Source organism: Electrona antarctica (genome assembly GCF_951216825.1).
Source record: "Electrona antarctica genome assembly, chromosome: 6".
NCBI lineage: Eukaryota > Metazoa > Chordata > Actinopteri > Myctophiformes > Myctophidae > Electrona > Electrona antarctica.
Window position 1 is genome coordinate 16,953,947 of NC_136811.1, and position 20,374 is coordinate 16,974,320.

Consider the following 20,374-nt stretch of genomic DNA (forward strand, 5'->3'; position numbering starts at 1 on the left):
CGCTGCAAGCAACGATAATGCAGGACCAAGCAGGGAGGCAATAAGAATAATATGCACAAGAAACATGGAAGACTAAACTTGAGAAAGACCATGGAATTGTGACAGGGTCGTTCTTTTTATAGTGGGGGGCAGGTACGGGTTCTTGAAGACACAGAGTTGGCGGTGCCCAGATTTGAACCCATGACCTTGTGTTGCAAAGGCAAGAGCTCTATACCACAGAGCTAACAAGCAAAATCATTCAGTGTTTTTGTAGCAAGTTGCGCAAGGATAACTAATGATAAGGTGGGTATAAAGATTTATTAATTGACCGCATATAAACCAGAAAATATACTAGATTCGGATGAGGAGCTCAATGAGTGCAAAACCAATAAAATGAGTCTGAAACAGGGATTAAAGGTTAACTGAAAAAGTATTATTAAACTTCAGAGAAAATAAACAGCTTTGAACATTCATGAAAAACAAATAATGGGGCCCACTTTAAGTTGTTGACTTGAAAAGTCTCAATTCAGTTCCTATTCAGTTCAGGGAAAGCAGTCTCTTTCTCCAATTTGGAGAACCAGATTACCACATTTGTGGGTGAAGGGGGGGTTCAGAGTTCCGGGTCGGCTCGCCAGGTCTGGGTACCAGAACCATCCATGCAAGGGAATCCTTTCAGGACACAAAAAACCTGAACTGAAAGGCCAGGTGTCCAAATCAGTCTTTGTTTCAAAATCACTGTTGTACAACATCAAATAATCTATCAATTCATGAGTAAAGAACCTGATTTGATCAGGATCAAGTTCATGTTTCCCACTAAACAAATCAGTTTCTAGCATTGTTACGGCCCTTTAAACGTGGCTCAACCAAGGGCTAACATAAAAGGACACAAAGTCAGATCAAAAGTTTACAAAGATATTACACATTTATTTAAAATCCTGCATTGCAAAACAGGGACTGATGGACACCCAAAATAATACTTACGACCAGCCCATCTGAAACTTAACTAATAACAGCAACAAAAAGGGAACACAACTGTTCAGTTTGGGTGTTTGGGAGACAATGAGCTTCTGGTCACAGCTCCTCTTATAGAGCCAACAACTAATCAAGAACAGCTGACACAGGGTGTGGCAGCCAGAACTCTCAGGTGATTGACAGGTGAGGCACTTTAGACCAGCAGAGGTCAGCAAAGACACAGGCACTACAACAGAACAAAGTAAAGACAACATTTCACAAAACGGAAATTTTCATTGGCTCATAAAACCTTCTACTATACTTTCCCATGTCCGTATAGGTCCAAAGTTCATGTGTAGACGTTTTCGTGCATTTTGATCAAAGATCCTGGGAGGAGATGCATTTTAATTGATTTTCATATAATTCAAAATGGCGGGTGATCTAGAGGTCAGAGGTTAAAAGTAAGTGCACGATACTTGTTCGGCATGAGGAGACGCATATGTGTGTCGAGGTTTCATTGCTGACGGTCAAACGGTTCCTGAGTTATGCGTGGTCAAAGTTTGCATTTTCAATATAGCGCCACCCTTTGGCCAATGGTTGTGGGCTTCGCACACTCACCGTGGCATGGCCCTCTACCATATCTCCAAATTCCGCGAAAACCGACTGCACGGTTCAGCCAGAACTGCTATTTTTGGCGGAAGAAAGAAAACTACAAAAACAATAAAGGACCAAGTCCTTTCAGGACTGCTTGGTCCTTTAATTATTAAAAATAAATGAGAACAGTAAATGAAAAAGCATGGCCCCCTCACGTATTAAATGGTAAAAATGGTAAATGGTGCATTTATATAGCGCCTTTATCCAAGGCGCTTTACATAGATTGTGCATTACATTCACCCATTCACACACACATTCATACACCGATTGCAGCGGAAGCCATGCAAGGTACCAACCAGCACATCGGGAGCAATTTAGGGTTCAGTGTCTTGCCCAAGGACACTTCGACATGTAGACAGGAGGAGCCGGGATTCGAACCGCCGACCCATGGATCATTGGACGACCTGCTCTACCTCCTGAGCCACAGCTGCCCACATTAGAAGGAACAATTAGAAGGAACAATCACTGTTTTGTGATTAGTTTAGTTTTAAAGAACTTCTACTCAATCAAGCATTAGGGCTATGGATTGATTGATTGATTGATTGAAGAATTTATTAACAGTTTGCAGAATTACAGTACATTTCAAGCACAAACTCAATACAAAGGCTGTTAACTGTGAGTGGACGACCCAATTAAGCATTACACTTGTTTCCAACAGGGTCCACCATGTTCAAATCATCAAAACATTTAGAGACGTACAAATAGACACTTCTATAGACAGAACAGGAATTCATCAAAAAGGAGGTAAAAAGGGAAAAGAAATATATACAGTGAGGGGAAAGAAGGGGGGGGCGGGGGGGGGATTCAGATTTTACGGGGGCCAGTTTCGAATTGCAGCCATCCGTAGGTGCCCTTTGAGAGCGGTTTTGAAGGAGTCAAGGGATTCGCATGTCTTAATGACAGTTGGTAGGGCGTTCCACATTTTGGTGGCATAGGAGCGAAAAGAATTTAGTCCCTTGTTTGTGCCGAATCTGGGTTGTACATGGTTCGTTGCACTCCCTCTGGTGTTGTGGGTGTGGACTTCGTTAACATTAAGGAAGTATCTAGACAGGTACATGGGTATCTTGGTGGTGTATCGAATCTTGTGGACCAGACCCATTGCAAGATGCTGTACTCTGTCGTCGACCCTAAGCCATTCCAGCCTGTCGAAGTGGGCAGGGGTGAGGTGGGTTCGGGGGGCTAGATCAAGTAGGAGCCTGACCAGTTTGTTTTGGGAAGTCTGGAGCCTGGTTTTAAGGGCCTTTGAGGTGCTGTGGTACCAGGAGGTGCATGCATAGTCAAAGAAACCCTGTACAAGGGCTCCTGTTAAGGTCTTCAAGGTGTTTTTGTTGACCAGTGAGGAGATCCTGTAGAGGAATCTTGTTCTATGGTTGACTTTTTTGATTACGTTGGTGGCCATTTTATCACCGGAAAGATTAGCCTCCAGGATGGAACCTAGGTAGGTAATTTCATCTTTACGTGTGATAACATTGTCACCCACTTTAACCAAGAAGCCATTTGCCTTGCTGAGATTACTAATAGAGCCAAAGAGAATGGATTCAGTTTTTCCCAGGTGTAAAGATAGTTTGTTATCAGCGAGCCAGGTGCAGATTCTACCGAGTTCAGAGCTGAGGGCATTTTCAACCTGCAGTTTGTCCTTGTCCGAGACCAGCAGTGCTGAGTCATCTGCGAACAGGAACAAGTTGCAGTCACAGGCTGAAGTCATGTCGTTTACATATATTAGGAACAGTAGAGGCCCTAGTATGCTTCCTTGTGGAACGCCACAGCTCACTGGGAGGGGGGGGGGACAGTGTTCCGTTCACTTCCACCATCTGTTCTCTCCCCTCCAGGTAGGATTGCATCCAGCTCACTGATGTGCTATCGAAACCAATTGCTTTTAGCTTGTTAACCAGTATGGAGTGGTTCACGGTGTCAAAAGCCTTTTGGAGGTCCAGCATGACCATGCCGCAGTATTTGCCAGCGTCCACCTCTTGTTTGATGTGGTCGCTCAAATAGAGAAGACATGTGTCAGTGGAGTGGGATGTTCTGAAGCCAGATTGGAACTCGTACAATAATTTATTAGTGGCAAGACCAGAGCTAGTTGGAGAGTCGACTCGAGAAATATGTTGAACTTGAAACCTGTCCAGAAGAGTTTTGCACATAGGGTTTTGCGCGCGCGCTGGTGCACACACGCACACACACACACACACACACACACACACACACACGCGCGCACGCACACACGCACGCAAACGGATCTGACGTCACACGAGAACGTCGTCGTCGCCCCATTGATGACGTATGTAGCCGCTGCTGTAAACAAACAATCATGGCGGACAGTGAACCAGTTGTGTATTACTTTGCCATCAGTAACATTCCTGCCAGCTTTCGCTCAGCCACCCTGAGGAACTATTTCAGCCAGTTCATAGAAAGCGGAGGATTCCACTGTTTCCACTACCGACACCGACCCGAGGTCCTGAGAGAGCCCGGCGTAGACGACCCTAAAGAGAGCCCGCTGGAAGGAGAGAGCTCGGGGGGCTCCATGTCGTCTGAAACAAAGTCAACATCAGCAGTGGAAGGTATGAGTAAAACTATTAGTGGTAGAAAAATATATGAGTAATGTACTTAGTTTACTTTACACAACGGACTATTGACTCATTAGTACATGTATTTATTCTAGCTGTGGTTAATATAGCGTTGATCATGGCGGCCATAGTTTTCTTTTATCGTGTGATACAACAATAGAGCTCCGAAGTCTGACGTCACTTTCAGTAGAGGGCGTCAATCTCCAGGTTCATGTATTTGTTTATTTGCATTGAGATCCCCAAACGGCGATTTTAGGTCGCTTCATATAAGAACTGTGTTTGAAAAATAAACCGACCACCTCGGCGTTTCTGTCAGGGGAGTGGCTGTGCGTCGTTAATGATGTCCATTCATATTTGATACAGCCAGTTTCTAGAGAAAATGGAATTAATGTGACCGCAAAAGCCTTGAAACTACATATGAATGCAATGTCGCTGAGCATATACGTCACGCCCAACTGTCAACATATTGCGTTCCTGAGATTCCTCGTTGACGTAAGCTCAGCTGGTGGTGACTCGACTCGTACTAACCACGATACATTATATATCAATAAAATAAAAATAAACGTAATTAACGTTCAGTTTCTGTTGTGCGACGGGCTGCGGGCAGAAGCAGCCTACCCGGAAATGTAGTCTCTGGGTTGTTTGGCTCGTTTCTAACGCTTATTTTGTTACTCTTTGGGTATATTTGTACATTTCCACCTTCAGTCGATGCTTCATATCCATATGAGTGAAAAGGCCGGGGTGATCGGTTTATTTTTCAAACACAGTTCTTATATGAGGCGATCTAAAATCCCCCTATGGAGAGTACAATGGACAAACAGGTTTTTTGTTTTCTGCCCCCTCAATGTTGTAACTCTGTCTTACTCTGGCTCTAGTCACAAGTTACTTGGTAGATTTAGTTTATTATCACAGAACATACAATAACCAATCATGCAATTTTTTATAAGTTGTCTATTTGAAAATGGCAGATCTACAAAAGCTCAAAAGACTTGGACACATTTTGAAAGTAAATAATGTGTGTACTTCTCCCCCAATTGTTCAGCAGTGAAGACGTGTTGCTGCATCGTGGCAGTCCACAGTCAACATGCCGACCGGCTGCTCAAACTGTACGCTGGTAACCAGTGGATTGACCCCAAGGGGAACTGGCTGTCCAGGCGATGTGTCATCAAGCGGATCAAAGTGTCACAGCAAACAGGTTAATAGTTCAGTGATACTCAACCTTCTTCATTTCAAACACCTCCAGTTTGAGATCATTGCTGTGTGTTAATTTAGTAAATTAACGCCCTACTTGATCCTACTATATTCAGTATATTGTCACACACGTAAAAACAAACTAATTCGAAACAGTTCAAATAGTCTATCTACAAGCTCACAATGTGTTGCATGCACCGCAGTGTGAGATAGTAGACAAAAAGGTTAAAGGAGTTACTACGTCATGAGAAGGGCCCACATTAGGTTATGGATAGCCTTGCCTTTTAACAAATACGTCAATATGATTATTGTGGGGATGACTACTGGTACTCACAGAATATATATGTGATTTTTGATAATCATCAGTAATGCCTATAATTAACAAGTGTGTAAAGGCACATGAAATGACAAGTATGTCATATTACAATATTAAGATATTCAAATTAGCAGACAATTTAGTATCACATTACATATTTTCCAGCAAGTGTGATGCTCTGTCAATCATTTGTTAGGCTCTAGTTTTTTATTTTGTGCTTCACAAAGGAACTAATTGCAACACATTTTTATTGCTGTTTCAGATGAGCATTTATTCGCCTACAAAACGAAACTGCAGCAGAGGCGGCGTGTGTCGCTGACGGAGCGTTTCACAGAGGCAGACCTCAGAGCTTTACCCGAGCTCAACCCCCCGTCTCTGATGGAGAGCGGCAATGTGGGCACGACGATCAAAGTCTTCCTCCAGCTCATCCAGTCGTGCCGTCTGCCTCCACGTCTCATCCGCAAGCTGGGCCTCACGTTCCCCAAGACCAGCTGCAACCGCCGCTACGGAAATGTCCCTTTCCAGTACCGTGACACCTTCACAATGCCACAGACGGAAGAGAATGTCTTCACTGCTGCGGGGCATGAAATTGCAGGCCCTGGCGGAGTGACCCCTAAACCCTCAGGACCTCGGCAACCACGTGACGTTGGCAAAGAAACGACTGAGATTGAGGAGGAAGAAGAGGAGCAGTTGGATGAGGAAGATAGGCAGTCTAATGCAGATGATGTGGGTTTACATCCATTTAAGTTAGATGTGGATAGTCTAATGTCTCTATATCTTTGGCATTGTCATGTATCAATATATTCAAAGTTTCACTTTATTAAAAACACTTCTGGGTAATTTTCACATCTACAAGGACTTGCAAGGACTGCTTCCCAGTTTTTAAGTTGCTTGCAATATTCAGGTATTTGATATTAATTTGATAATAAGAAAAGCGCTATATAAATCCCAGATATTATTATTGAGTACTCAAAGAGTACTTACATGTGTAGGGGCCAGGGAAGAGAACATCTAAAAGGACAACTTTATTAGGAAAAAAATCAAGTAAAAGCAATAAAACGGTAACAATAAAACAGATAACTCCTGTCTGCTATGTAAGCCGATTCAACTTCATAATTTCATAATAGACGCATGTCCCTGCTTCTGGTAACTGACTGATATTGTCCTTCTAATGAATGGGGTGACCTTGATTTTTCATTAGTTATTTAATGCAAGGATTTTATGGATTTTATGCAAGGACTTGCATTGCATTACAGAAAAACATAATGAAATGAACCATTGACTAAAAGTACAATATCAGTTACCAGAACCAGGGTGACTAAATATTGAATAAAGCAACATCAAACTAGGGTATACACAAAAGGTCAAGCAGCCCCAGAAGTGTTTTAAATAAGGCGGTACTTAATATGTGTCTGATTCAGTTTCACATTTATACTGTGAATATGTTGCAATAATGTGCAATTGAGCAGAAGAAGTGGCATCTTCGTTCTTGCACTTACGTACATTACATTTGCTTTCACTTCTTCATTTGGGTTTCCTCTTGTTCTTGCGTAGGACGACGACCGCTGTGAGGAGTGGGAGCGCCACGAGGCCCTGTACGAGGACGTAACCAGCCAGGGGAGGTGCAAGGAGAGGCTGTTTGAGGAGAAGATTGAGCTGAAGTGGGAGAAGGGAGGCTCGGGCCTGGTGTTCTACACTGATGCCCAGTACTGGCACGAAGAAGAAGGAGGTGACCAACACAAACCCTCAAGCCTGCTTGTTTTATACCATGTTTTAAGAGTAATAACATTTGCGTCTGGAAAATTATAACCGGTTAGAATTCAGCCTTTCAACAAAATAGTGAACATATAATGCACATGCAGAAAACAAATGTGGCCATACCTTTATTTCAAAATGCTAAATGATTTTCTCTTTGCTGTTCAAGTATAAGAAAAGTCTTATGTGAAACGTTTATTCTAGAAATTAAAGTGTGTGTGTGTGTGTGTGTGTGTGTGTGGTTATAATAATAATAGTACATGAGGTGTATTTGCTAAGTCATACATTGATTTTATGTCTTTGTTATTCTTTCCCGTAGATTTTGATGAGCAAACCGCAGATGACTGGGACGTTGACATGAGTGTTTACTATGACAAAGGTAACTCGCAAGTCACGTTTGCATGTTTTCATATCTTTTACTTCAAATATTGATTTCAAATGAAATTATGACTTTTATAAAGTGTAGCCAGATTGCTCTTTAAGTATATCATCTATGTTGGGTGGAAACCTCATATACTGTTACTTTTCATGATTCAAAGTAGAAGATCTTCAAGCTCAAAACATCTCGCTTCGCGCCGCATTTCGAGCTTGTGTATCTGCTACTTTTGATGCTTTTGTGAGAGATAAATATGGAGATAAGAGTTTTCTGCCCGACAGCAACGATACCTATTGTCTGACAAATGCTGGCCTGTGTATAGCCTTAGATCCTCAGATAGGGCCGTCCTGCTTGTTCCTATAAAACTCATTACCAGGTGAGATCAGGGTTCTATGGTCTGAGCATCTAGGCTTTTGGAACGCCTTACCCGAGGAGCTAAGGCAGGGGTCCTCAACCGAAAAATTTGATTAATGAATGAATCACTCGGCAGACACTCGGCAGACACTGGGGAGACACTGGGGGGGCACTGGGGAGGCACTGGGGGGACACTGGGGAGGCACTGGGGGGACACTGGGGAGGCACTCAGGGGGGCACTGGGGAGCCACTCGGGGGCACTGGGAAGGTACCGGGGAGGCACTGGGCAGACACTGGGCAGGCACTTGGTGGATACTGGGGATGCACTGGTGAGGCACTGGACATTTCATATCACACACCAGGGTCCACAGAGAGGTGGTCCGCGGTCCGGTCGTGGACCACGGTCCGCCAGTTGACCCCTGAGCTAAGGCTAGGAGCAACACCTGTGCCTTCTTTTAAATCACTTCTGAAAACATACCTTTTCCTCAATTGTGTTTGCCTGATATATTTACATTTGTTTTCTGTTTTTATTGTTGTATTCAGATTTTGCTTTGCAAAGTTTGATGCTTTTTATAATTTTGTTTCAAAAAGCGCTATTCAAATAAATAAAGAATCCTTTATGCTTATTGTCCCCTCCCCACAGATGGTGGTGACATGGACTCCCGCGACTATGTGCGCATGCGATATGAAAAGAGGCTGAGGGATGGGCTTGAAGATAGGTCGGGCCGTGGCCATCCGATTGGCAACTTTGAGAAATTTACTAAGGTAGTGATTTCTGACCACCACCGTTTATTTGACTAAATTCTTATAGTTTGATCCTGGAGCTTGAACTAGATCAGTAGTTCCCTGAAGAGGTTCCAAATGGACACTTACAGGTCCGTATCTCTGAGTGTGTATAAATAAAAATGTAACCAAATTGACCCTTACAGGTTTGCAACTCATGAAACCATGCAACATGAAACTTCCCCAGTTGATTCCTTACACGAAGACAATGATTTATTCATTTTATTGTATTACAAATGATTATTTTTGGGTCAGGGTATCGGTCGTAGAGTGATGGAGAAGCAGGGATGGAAGGATGGAGAAGGTCTGGGGAACAGCCAGGTTGGGATCCCTGCAGCCCTGGACAATGAAGGACAGCATCCCAAATGCAAAAGAGGTTTTGGGTGAGTACTCTTAAAAAAATGTAAGACGCAATAATAGAAGATGGTGTTTTGCATTGAGTCGGTGTACATTCTGTACAATCTTGTAATCATTACATTTAATGACGTGTGCATGAAATTCTTCTGTTTATACAGGTATCATGGAGAGAAGTTAAACTCGTATCCAGTGAAAAGGGCCAGAAAAGACTTTCATATTTCTACAGTGTATGATGCACCTAAAGACGTCGATCAAGGTGACAGCGTATTGAGACGGCAAGAAAACACCAACATGAAGTTCAGAGGCTGGCAGCCAGGGGGCTGTATCGGACCACGAAGATGACATTATTTCTACACATTTTTGTGTTGTCTTTTTGCAGACTTTATTTCTTTGTTTAATTGTACGGTATATTATTTATTGTATAATAAAATATTTTAAACATAACGTATTTCTTCCAGTTTTATTTTACATTTGATTAAATTATCTGCTTTAAATAGCTAGAAAGATTTGATCATTTATTATTTCATAATGTTCCATTTAATATCCATTCCCAAGTGTAAAGCATCTCGCACAATATTAATAGTCATGTAGAATTATTCATAACTCCAAAACATTTCTAAGCATTCCAACTGTTGGAAGTTGCTTTTATTTTGAAAACAAATTAAAATAACCCGGAAGTTCTTCAAAGTAGTGCGACAACAGCACAAACGTAGTGGCGGCAGGCGGCTATCAGGTATCTATTTACACACCGTTAACTAATGAGATAATAAACATACTGTACGATGATGATAATATGAAGCATGAAGTAAGTTACTTACTGTAGCATTTGTTCTAATCCCCCTGGCTCTTCAAAAGCTAATTGTGTCAAACTTACCACAAGCCAGGGTTCGAATTATTATTTATACATATTTGTATTAACTATTAGCTTGTGACTAATATAAAACGTAAATTTCTGATCTTAAAACTGACACTGACAGACGTGCCAGTTCAATTCACTTCAAAGGAGCTTTATTAGCCTAAGATTTAGACTCGTAGATGTATCGATTCTGACATCAATCTACGAGACTTCAGTACCCATGGCAGTGAGAGCCTCCGGAGAGCTCTGAACATGTACAAATGCAAAATCTAAGGTGCTTATCCTGCTGCCCCACCTGTCCGATTGTTCTCTGGCAAGCATTTGAAACCCGGAGGTCCGTAGTTTTCAATAAAAAGGGTGAACATCCTGGTTTAAGTTAGGATCGGACACCACTGCAGCGGGTCCTAGCCTAGACAACCAGCACTAGTTCGAGCTATTTTATAACATGATTCTACGAGAGTCTAAATCTTAGGCTAGAGCTTTATTGGCAATTGGCTAGCCCTGAAACATGACTGCCATGATAATCATCATGATGTCATGATGATTATCATGGCAGTCATGTTTCAGGGCTAGCAATTGGCATGAGAAAATATACGTTTGCATTGCCAAAGCAAGTGTCAAAAACAATACAAACTGAGACATGTATACACATTTAAGGAATGAAGAAATGTCTAAACACAGGTATATGTCCCATTGCAACTTGGGAAAATCTAAAACCATAACAATGTTAGAAATATAGACAATGGCAGCTTGGTAAAAGCTTTTTGATACAAATACAAACAATGTCAGGATTTTGCAGTCACTTATAAAACCGTTTTCCCAGGTAACAACGTGGACACTCGCATCTAGCAACCTCAATTCGTCCATCCATTCAGATGTGGACAAGTGACCTGATATTGGCCCCTTATCACCAGCCACACAGTGACCTGGTATTGGAAACATGTCCAACCAGCCCTCAGCAGACCATATGTTACGCTTCGGCCAGGTGGTTATCGGCCCCCCGGGGTCGGGCAAGACCACCTACTGCAAGGGGATGCAGGAGTTTTTAGGCCACCTGGGACGCAAGGTGGTCGTGGTGAACATGGACCCTGCCAACGAGAGGCTTCCGTATCCCTGCGGAGTGGACATCTCGGAGCTGGTCACCCTGGACGACGTGATGGATGGCTTGAAGCTGGGGCCCAATGGCGGGCTGCTCTACTGTATGGAGTATCTGGAAGCTAACCTGGACTGGCTGGAGAGCAAGCTGAAGCAGCACGGTGACTGTTACTTCCTGTTTGACTGCCCCGGCCAGGTGGAGCTCTACACCCACCAGAACTCTGTGAAGAACATCTGCTCACAGCTGGCCAAGTGGAACTTCAGGGTGAGAGGTTCTCCCGATGAAAAAGGTGTCAGGGAACTTTGACTGACTCCTATTTGTTTTTTCAGCTGATATTTAGTATTAGTGCTGAAAATGTCGATCTGCAAGCTCACAACACGTCCCATATTTCAACGCGTTGTGAGCTTGTAGATGTACCAGTCTTCCTCACCAGAAAAGGGACGCTAGGGTTCAAGTGGTTAAACATTTTTTACAGTATACTGTCAGAATTTGGCAACCTTTTTGACATGAAGGGACATGTTTACATTTTCTTGATGTGTGCCATGTCAACATTAAGTTATTACACCACATGATTGTCCTTAGACTACATAATAACCTTTATTTCTTCTTCTTCTTCCTCTTCTTTAGAAATACTCTCTTTCACATCAGGCTGCAATGGTCATTAGACTCAGAGCAATAACCCACCTATCTCCCAGACTCCCTCCCCAGTCAGAGTTATCCGTTTGAATGAATAGAATTATGTGCAGGATATAATTTGTATATAGATGTTAGTGGACTTAATTTAACTGACTAAACTAAGAACAAAAGCTCTCTCTCACACTTGAGGCCAGTGATCACTCTCCCCTGTGCCAATGTTGGCAGTTGGCACCTGTGCCTAAGATTGCCTACCCCTGTCTGTATATGCAGAGTGTGCATGATACTTTGTTTTTATTTGAAGACAGAGTAGTTTGACTAATTAGAGGATCCCCCCCCCCCCCCCTCTTATTCCTCTAAGTCTAATATATGGTTGAGACACATTATTCCTATTCTTCTCCTTGCAACGAGGCAGCAGTAGCTCAGGTGATAGAGCGGTTGCTTGGGATTGAAAAGGTTCCCTGTTCGATCCCGGCTCCCCCTGGGTGTCTTGAGCAAGACACTGAACTCCTAAATGCTCCCAATGAGCAGTTTGGTGCCTTTACATGGATTCCTCTGCCATTAGTGTGTGAAGGTGTGTGCATGGTTGAATGTATGCCCATTATAACACACTTTTGATAAAGGCGCTATATAAATGCACCATTTCTTTTTTTTTTTTTTTACCATTTACGTTGTCCTGACCTGTATTTCAGCTGGCTGCGGTTCACCTGGTGGACTCTCACTACTGTGCCGACCCGGCCAAGTTCATCTCTGTGCTGTGCACCTCTCTGTCCACCATGCTGCACGTGGAGCTGCCACATGTCAACGTCCTCTCCAAGATGGACCTGCTCGAGCAGTATGGAAAACTGGGTAGGACTTCAACTATCCATTATGTTGTTGGTGATTATTCTATCCATTACATAAGGGATAATTGTCGCCACGCTGGTAGTTGTTGAGAAATAACACTTGACAGGATGAACAAACACAGGCGAAAGGGGTTTATTTCCACCATAACTCCTGACATGGTGACACTTCTCCTGCTTATTACACGGCTTCTTAATAAATACATTGATAAATTGACCCAAAAGTAACAACAAAACCAAGTATTTCCTTGCTTACGGTAAAAAAGTATTCCATACGTGTTGCACTGGTTTTCAGAAACATTCTCGAGAGCAATGTTGTTTGTAAATGACATTTACATGGCATTGTCATTTTGGATACATACAGCCTAAAATTCAATCAGCGCAGCCAGGTGCTCTGAGCCTTTGATTAGACAGCGGTCTGTTATTGAGCTGAATCGAAACAAATACAAAAATGAATGATCATATTTTTTTTCATAATCAAATCGAATATCCCCTAAAACTGGGTGAGATCATATTGGCTGGTGTGTGTGTGCGTGCGTGTGAGACACACACGCTGATTTCCATTCCATTCGAATTAGAATTCTTTGACATATCCAGGCATATGCCTGAGCAGCCTGACTAGTAATATCACTGCGTCTGTCCATTTTGGAAATGTAACGTTCTGCGTCAATGTATTTGTTCGTTTTGTTTCTTCTACCGTGGTGCAGCCTTTAACCTGGATTTCTACACGGAGGTCATGGACCTGAACTATCTTGTGGACCACTTGGCTACAGACCCCTTCTTCAAGAAGTTCCGCCATCTAAACGAGAAATTGGTGGAGGTCATACAAGACTACAGTCTGGTCTCCTTTGTCACTCTCAATGTGCAGGTACAGACAGAAAAGGCAGCACAGCAATTAAGATACAGTCAGTTACTGTACATTACACCAGTAATGAACATTGAACAATTAATAATGAAATATACAACAATATATATTTTATATACACCCTCAACAATGCTTGCATTATGCAGGACAAAATAAATATGAATGGACTCATGGTCCATTAATTCCGTTGCATTTGTATACTCTCAAATTACCCCATGGGCCCAGGCCAGAAGTTTCACTAATCAGGGAAACTCAAGGGGGCAAATTATAGTTCTTTTTTGGAAAAGGTCTATATCCCTAGATAATATTTCAACATGATAACCCTTCCCAAGTGGTAGCTTAGTTGCAGTTATTAGCCTTCAATGACACCAACCATAGATTCACAGAATGGCCTAACTGTTTTTTTAATAGATCATACAGTGGGAAAAAAATGAAGAATTCTCTCTTTTTCACTCACTTTAATCAATGAACATCATCATCATCATCATTACTGTCAGATCCATATAAATTCTTCAGTATCATCATCATCATCATCATAATCACTTACCGGTATTTAACCACATGAACCCTAGCATGCCTATTCTGGGGCAAACATTCAGCAAATGGCATATCTACAAGCTCACAACAACTCACGTTGTGAAACAATGTGAACTTGTAGATCAACTGTTTTCAGTGAAGTGATTTGGTGTAGAGTAAAAAAGGACTCAACGAAGGAAGTGGTTAATCAATGAACATCATCATAAACTCCATATTATACTATCAGTTTCCCTTCAACTTCTACACCCTCCTCCCTCTGATTGATAAAGGTTTCCCCGTACCAACTACCTGCACTACTGTTTGCAGTGGGATTATGTATTTCTTGTTTCCCATGCCAGATTGCATAGCTGATGGTATAGTTTCACACATCAGTGTCAGTGGACTCAAGCTAGAGTTTTGTACCACTTCCGACAGCATCCAGGCTGTACAGTAATTTCCACGTCAGTCTCCTGCAAGCTGTTGAGATATAATTTCAGTGGATATCTTACCTTTCTGTTACTATGAAAACCTGGGGTTTGCTGATAAACATTCAGCTCATCTTTGGTACTTGACAGGAACTTATTTTTCCTGACACTGTCCCATTGGTGTCCTGTCTTCCACATGATAAGTAGTTGAGGGCTTGCCTTGCCTTTTACCCTAGGCAGGGTAAAACATTCAGTGGTAGCATTCTGGTTGCTGATCAACATAACCAAAGTCATCACCAGTCCTCTTCTGGTTGGACAGCTTTTTGAGTATGGTCATGACCTTGCTCTCTCCTCCGAATAATGTCCACATGGCCTCCAATGACCTTCATGATGTGAATTGTATTATCCACCCAATGGCACAGAAAGGCATCTGATTCTTATTGGAACATGTAATGTCCATTCATCCATTGATGAATTCTTGGCTTTTAGAGGGGAATACATATTTGCTTGTCATGAGCAAAGAAGTATACTTGCATAGCACATTGAGAATCAAATGCAAAGCACGAAGACCACTGTCAAGGGCTTCTCAGATGCCAGGATTGAGTTATATGCTGACCAGATAGGGATATTGTGATAACCTTAGTTTTTATAGGTGTGGTGGAGGTAGGACTGCTGTTTCAATCAATGTTACGTGACTTAATTATGACAACTTAAGATATTATTTTATGGACATCTAAACAGACTGTAAGATCCTTCTCAATAAATTAAAAGCAAAACATATATATTAATAGCTATTTATGTGTTTCAACCTAATACGTTATGCAAATATGCTTAATGACAAAAGGTTGCATCATTTAGTCATGGCAAGATACAAAGTCTAAGAGAGACTAAGATAATCCTTGACTAAATGTAAAACATGCTTCCTGATTTTGACCTAATTTCTTTCATGACCTATGCAAATTATGCAAATTAAAAGGACTAAATGGATAAATAATAAATATTTTTTTTTTTTAAATAAATGAACACTCATTTTTCACACAGTTTACTTTGTTACACCAGTGTTGTACAGTCATTTACCATGGAGGTCTGGGTGTCTGAAGTCTTTAATTCCAAACCAGCATCAGGTTTACTTTTGTAGCACATTGCGTGCTGATGACTGAAGTCCCTTGGTGTTGTGTTTGATTGAAATTAAAACCTACACAAACTCTGTCACCCATTGTTGGACACGCACTACTGTTTTATTTACTTATAGCTCAATAAATAAATTAATAGACACAATCAGAGAATCACCCTTAAGTCTCTAGACTAGAGTATAGACTGGAGTCTATCGTTCACTTTTGGTACAGTTGTTTGAAAACATTAATTTCATTCCATGCATTAAAGTTCTCAGTCGCCACGACTGATTTGAGTCATTTGGATTCCATAGAAGCCAGCATGTCTTCTATAGAAGGGGGGAGTTCCTTTTTCTACTGTTTAATAAGGCTTCACGGGCTGAAGCTCTTTCAGCCAGGTACTAGTGCTGTCAAGTGTCACCCACTGGACTAAAAAAACCTAAATGTGAAAGCAAATGAAGGTAGCAGAGTGTTCTGATTACCTGTACAGGCAACCATCTGGAGTGTACCATATAAAACCAGTTCTAGACTATTTTGTTAGCTTACTTGACAAGACTGCTGTTCTAGAATGGTTTGTAGCTCAGTGAGGACCGTCAACCTGAACAAATCTTGTGGAGGCAGCTATTGCGTGCATGAGCAGGATGATTGGATTAACATTATGCAAATATGTAGTCAAATAACAGCCGTTTAGCAAATATAATCAGTTTTAGCTCATAAGAGATGGATTAAAAACTATGCTTTACTGAAAACAATCAAAAGATCAAAAACATGAATCTAAACTACGGTATTTATAGAATATTTGCAGTGCATTGATTTCAATCTATTACCAATACAATCTTGTTTTTGTCACTTATTTGGGTGCCCACTGGTAATTGCTGCTTTAGCCCTTCATCAGAACTGATGGTTGAAGCCATCAAAGAACAGTGAACACAAACCAATTTAAACTTTTCTGTCATAATTGTTTTTAAAGGAGAGATTGGCAATATAGTATTTGCCACTACAATGAAAAAATACACTATTTGGGGTTTTTGGCAGCCCGTAGTGACTCGGGTTGCCATGGCATTTAACAAGTGCAAGTTAAAAGGCGTATTGCGACAAGAAAGAAGGAACCTCTCACCTCTTTGAGTGCTGGAGGTCAGCTAATGAGGGAAGCTTTTAGACATGAAGGTCAGGTTATCCTTACACAACAATCATTCATGAAAGAGCCAAGCAGGCTTGGAAGCTGAGGCGCTATAAATAACTCGTTTAGCATTTTAACAATATGAGCCTGTGGAAACAAAATGCTGAAATAGCCCAACGGGATAAGATTGCCTTCCGTTGTCATTATTTTATTGACCAAAAGAGTTTTCTTATAGAAACTTTTTTTTTTACATTAACATTTAATCAGCTATTGTGCTTAAATATAATTTTGAGGTACTTTTACTTTACTGGAGTATTTCCATTAAAAAAGAAAATACTGGCGCCCGTTGGCCTAATGGTCCAGGCACATGCCACATATAGGCTCTGGCCTGACAGCGCATTGCGTGTTCGAGTCCCGTTCATGACGACCTTTGCTGCATGTCTCTCCCCTTCTCTCTCTCCCTCTTTCCTGTCTGTCTTCACTGTAACTATCAATAAAGGCACAAAAGCCAAAGAAATCTAATAAAAATACGTTATACTACTCCACTACATGTCAGAGGCAAATATTGTACTTTTCACTCCACTACAATTACTTGACAATTTGAGTTACTTTCTAGGTTTAGATTATTATTACAAAATTAACCACTTAAGCCCTAATTTATAACTGGGCTATTTGAAAACAGCAGATCTACATGGTCACAAACAATGCGTGAGTTTGTAGATTTTTAAAAAAAAAACTTTATTTAACAGTTTTTCATATATGACACATACAAAAATACCATACAAAACTCATTTTATTTATAATTGAGTAATTTTACTTTGGTACTGTATTATTTTGATGCCAATACTTAATGCATGTTCACTCAAGTACAATTTTGAATACAGGCCTTTCACTCATAACAGTATTTGTTTTCATATTGTTGCTGGTATTGCTACTTTTTAGTAAACAAAATCTAAAGTACTTGTTCCTCCACCACCACTGTGCTCCATCTCCAGGATAAAGAAAGCATGACTCAGGTCTTGCGGACGGTGGACAAAGCCAACGGGTGCTGCTTCGGGGACATGGAAGAGAGGAATCTGCAGGCCATGATGTCAGCCGCCGTGGGGGCAGACTTCCAGTTCGGCTCGTATCCTTTCCCAACTGCTGTGATGACTCAGCCATGATTCACTACTGGAGCCCGTTCTCATTAGGAAACGTACAATGGATACTAATGGCTTTCTACTTTTTACATATAGTACGTTATGTCTCGCCATACGTAACATGGTTGTTAGTTGCATAGTACATATGTTCAGAGCAAGTTATGCTCGGGAACCTCATTTCCCAATTGGTCTGATGACTTGACCATGATTCATCGCCACTTTAACCCATTCAAATAAGACCTGAGGCTGATTCTACAAAGGCCTTCTAAATCAGTAGTATCACATTTTCATGCCAAAGACCCCCAAAATGCATGTATTTGGCCGTGGACACCCCCATCTGAAAATGTGTTGTGCCAGGGACCCCCAGAGGAGAAGATTTGTGTTAAAAAAAAATCAACACTTTCAAGGTTTAAAAGAAATAGCAGATCAGCAAGCTGAGCTTCTATCTGCTATTTTTGAATAGTCAACGCTAAATTTCTAAAATGACACATATGCTTTCCTGCTTTAAGAGGTTAATTAAAACCTGAAGCTTCACAGTATTTTAGCAATACTGTACTGCCAGAATGGAGACATCATTCAAATGATAGCCTAAACATGAATTCTTAAGATCATTACACACAGGGCTGTTTTTTGTGTGTGTGTGTGTGTTTAATTTGTCCGAAAATATCTTTGTTTTTAACAGTTTGTCTCATGAACATATACACACAACAAAATATGACTCTGCAATTAAGCAACGTAATTTTTCTTCCAAACAGGGTACATTTTTTTTTGTTTTGTTTCCACAACAGCGATTACTACGCTTTTTCGTATCGTTTATTTGTGTAAAGACCTTTTACTTGTTGAATTAGGCTCTACTTTCTTTAACTATGTAACCTCCAGAACGCTTGGAGTGCAGGAGAGATATGTGGAAACGAATGAAAAGACAGTCGAGGAGGAAATTATGGACCTGTGAGTTGCTGGACACAAATGAAGGGACAACGGTAACTCCAGCACTGCTTTACCCAGAGAGATGAAAAACGATGTTGCCAGTCCTTCAAGGATACAGAACAACTAGCAACAAACAACCACTCATAACCTTAACCCTGGCCTCCACATAATAGTCAGTCACTCCAAGGATAAACGGAAGCTCAGCAAATGCTGTCCTTGCTGCCAGAACTGCATAACAAGATTATGGCATGGATATTAATGAATAATTCTCACTTGTGGTCTTAGGAGCACGGAGCGGTAATCAATAAACCCAAATACTTTATACTAAAGGAGCTTTCTTATGGTTGTTTTTAATCCATTGCGTTAAACGGGATCCATATTTATCAAGACGACAGTCTGTGGAAGTATAGCTCCAGCTCCACGGACAACAGACGGACAATCTATGGCCTCAGACATGTATCTCAGATATGGTGTGTGTGTGTCGGGATTGTCAGACACTGTCGATAACCTCAATATGAGGTTAGGGCCCTTTAAACAGTATTTGCTGTTTAATTGCTCATTAGACAGGCAAAGCAACACTCAAGGTGTGATGTGTACAATCATCTGAATATCAATTTACAACTATTTTCAGGAAATAACAAGCGTGAACAACTTAAGTAGTTGGAGTTATTTGGGGAAATATATTCCAAATCAAAATCCTCCCAGGATATTAAAAAGATGCCACTCTCTGTCTTTGAAAATACTACATCTACAGTGATCTAAATACAGAGCACTAGGCTGCATTTTTTTTCCCCCACACACTATACTATGGGGAGGGTTTGTTTGTACCAGGCAGGCCCGTTCAAGATTTTTGGTGCATGAGTGAATGTTTTTTCTCCGCTTAGGCAGCTAGCAAAATGTGTTTAACCCACACATGTAAGCATTTAAGTTCCATTTGTGTGAATATTTTATTGGGGAAATTGACTGAATCACAAATAAAAGGCCAAAGTGTTGTACAGTCACACCAAAGAAACATAAGTGTGGCAGTAGAAGAAATTAATTTGATGAAAACGCGTACTCTGTTCGAGGCCTATCTTCTATCCAGCAGGTGGCACATGTGCACCCAAATCCTGGTCCCAGGGCCATAGAATTCCACTCCAGCTCTTCCCAGCGACCAGAGCAGAAAAATTAAGTCAGGCGGGGAGAGGAAGCCACATTAAATCTGTGTTTCTGCACAACTGGCCCTGTGTCTGGTCTCTCTCTGGGATGGAAGACCCTCTGTCTTTAGAAGACACTCAAAACTCTTTTTAGAGAACACATTATTGTCTTCATTGTTACCCATAGTTTATTTATTTTGACTGTTCTACCTTGTGAAACCAAGGCCCTTAAAAATCCATATTTAGATGCTGCATAATCGTGTTATAAAAGGCGAGGTCCAGACATACCTAACACGAAATAAAATATGTTTGTGTACTATGTAGATGTACTCTTGTTGTATTTTGATCACATTTAATATGGAGAGAGAGAGAGAGAGATAAATATAAAATGTTATGTAAATGATAGTGGCTCTTATGTTGGGTAAAA

The 20,374-nt window shown here is 41.2% G+C and overlaps 2 protein-coding genes across 4 annotated transcripts; both read left to right on the plus strand.

The window, feature by feature from the left end:
• Nucleotides 1–3,864: 3,864 nt before the first annotated feature.
• Nucleotides 3,865–9,724, plus strand: gpatch3 (G patch domain containing 3). Of its 2 annotated transcripts, none has more exons than XM_079502942.1 (8): nt 3,865–4,142; nt 5,191–5,343; nt 5,918–6,381; nt 7,210–7,384; nt 7,730–7,789; nt 8,784–8,905; nt 9,179–9,306; nt 9,439–9,724. In XM_079502942.1, exons 1-8 carry the CDS (start codon nt 3,893–3,895, stop codon nt 9,620–9,622), a joined length of 1,536 nt encoding a protein of 511 aa, XP_079359068.1. In that variant the 5' UTR covers nt 3,865–3,892; the 3' UTR covers nt 9,623–9,724. The 2 variants fall into 2 exon arrangements, with proteins under 2 accessions (XP_079359068.1, XP_079359069.1); XM_079502943.1 differs by having other exon boundaries at nt 5,194–5,343.
• A 205-nt stretch (nt 9,725–9,929) lies between these two features.
• Nucleotides 9,930–19,140, plus strand: gpn2 (GPN-loop GTPase 2). Of its 2 annotated transcripts, none has more exons than XM_079502725.1 (6): nt 9,930–10,013; nt 10,960–11,496; nt 12,558–12,714; nt 13,415–13,575; nt 17,741–17,871; nt 18,764–19,140. In XM_079502725.1, exons 2-6 carry the CDS (start codon nt 11,077–11,079, stop codon nt 18,834–18,836), a joined length of 942 nt encoding a protein of 313 aa, XP_079358851.1. In that variant the 5' UTR covers nt 9,930–10,013; nt 10,960–11,076; the 3' UTR covers nt 18,837–19,140. The 2 variants fall into 2 exon arrangements, with proteins under 2 accessions (XP_079358851.1, XP_079358852.1); XM_079502726.1 differs by having other exon boundaries at nt 9,983–10,085.
• The last annotated feature ends 1,234 nt before the right edge of the window (nt 19,141–20,374 follow it).

What these genes read in the sequence shown, in the direction of transcription:
- gpatch3 (XM_079502942.1), top strand. Translation starts at nt 3,893, where the DNA reads ATGGCGGACAGTGAACCAGTTGTGTATTACTTTGCCATCAGTAACATT. An exon ending in GTCAACATCAGCAGTGGAAG is followed by an intron (nt 4,143 to 5,190) that starts GTATGAGTAAAA and finishes CCAATTGTTCAG; the next exon opens with CAGTGAAGACGTGTTGCTGC. An exon ending in CTGGCACGAAGAAGAAGGAG is followed by an intron (nt 7,385 to 7,729) that starts GTGACCAACACA and finishes TCTTTCCCGTAG; the next exon opens with ATTTTGATGAGCAAACCGCA.
- gpn2 (XM_079502725.1), top strand. Translation starts at nt 11,077, where the DNA reads ATGTCCAACCAGCCCTCAGCAGACCATATGTTACGCTTCGGCCAGGTG. An exon ending in TGGCCAAGTGGAACTTCAGG is followed by an intron (nt 11,497 to 12,557) that starts GTGAGAGGTTCT and finishes CCTGTATTTCAG; the next exon opens with CTGGCTGCGGTTCACCTGGT. An exon ending in GCAGACTTCCAGTTCGGCTC is followed by an intron (nt 17,872 to 18,763) that starts GTATCCTTTCCC and finishes TGTAACCTCCAG; the next exon opens with AACGCTTGGAGTGCAGGAGA.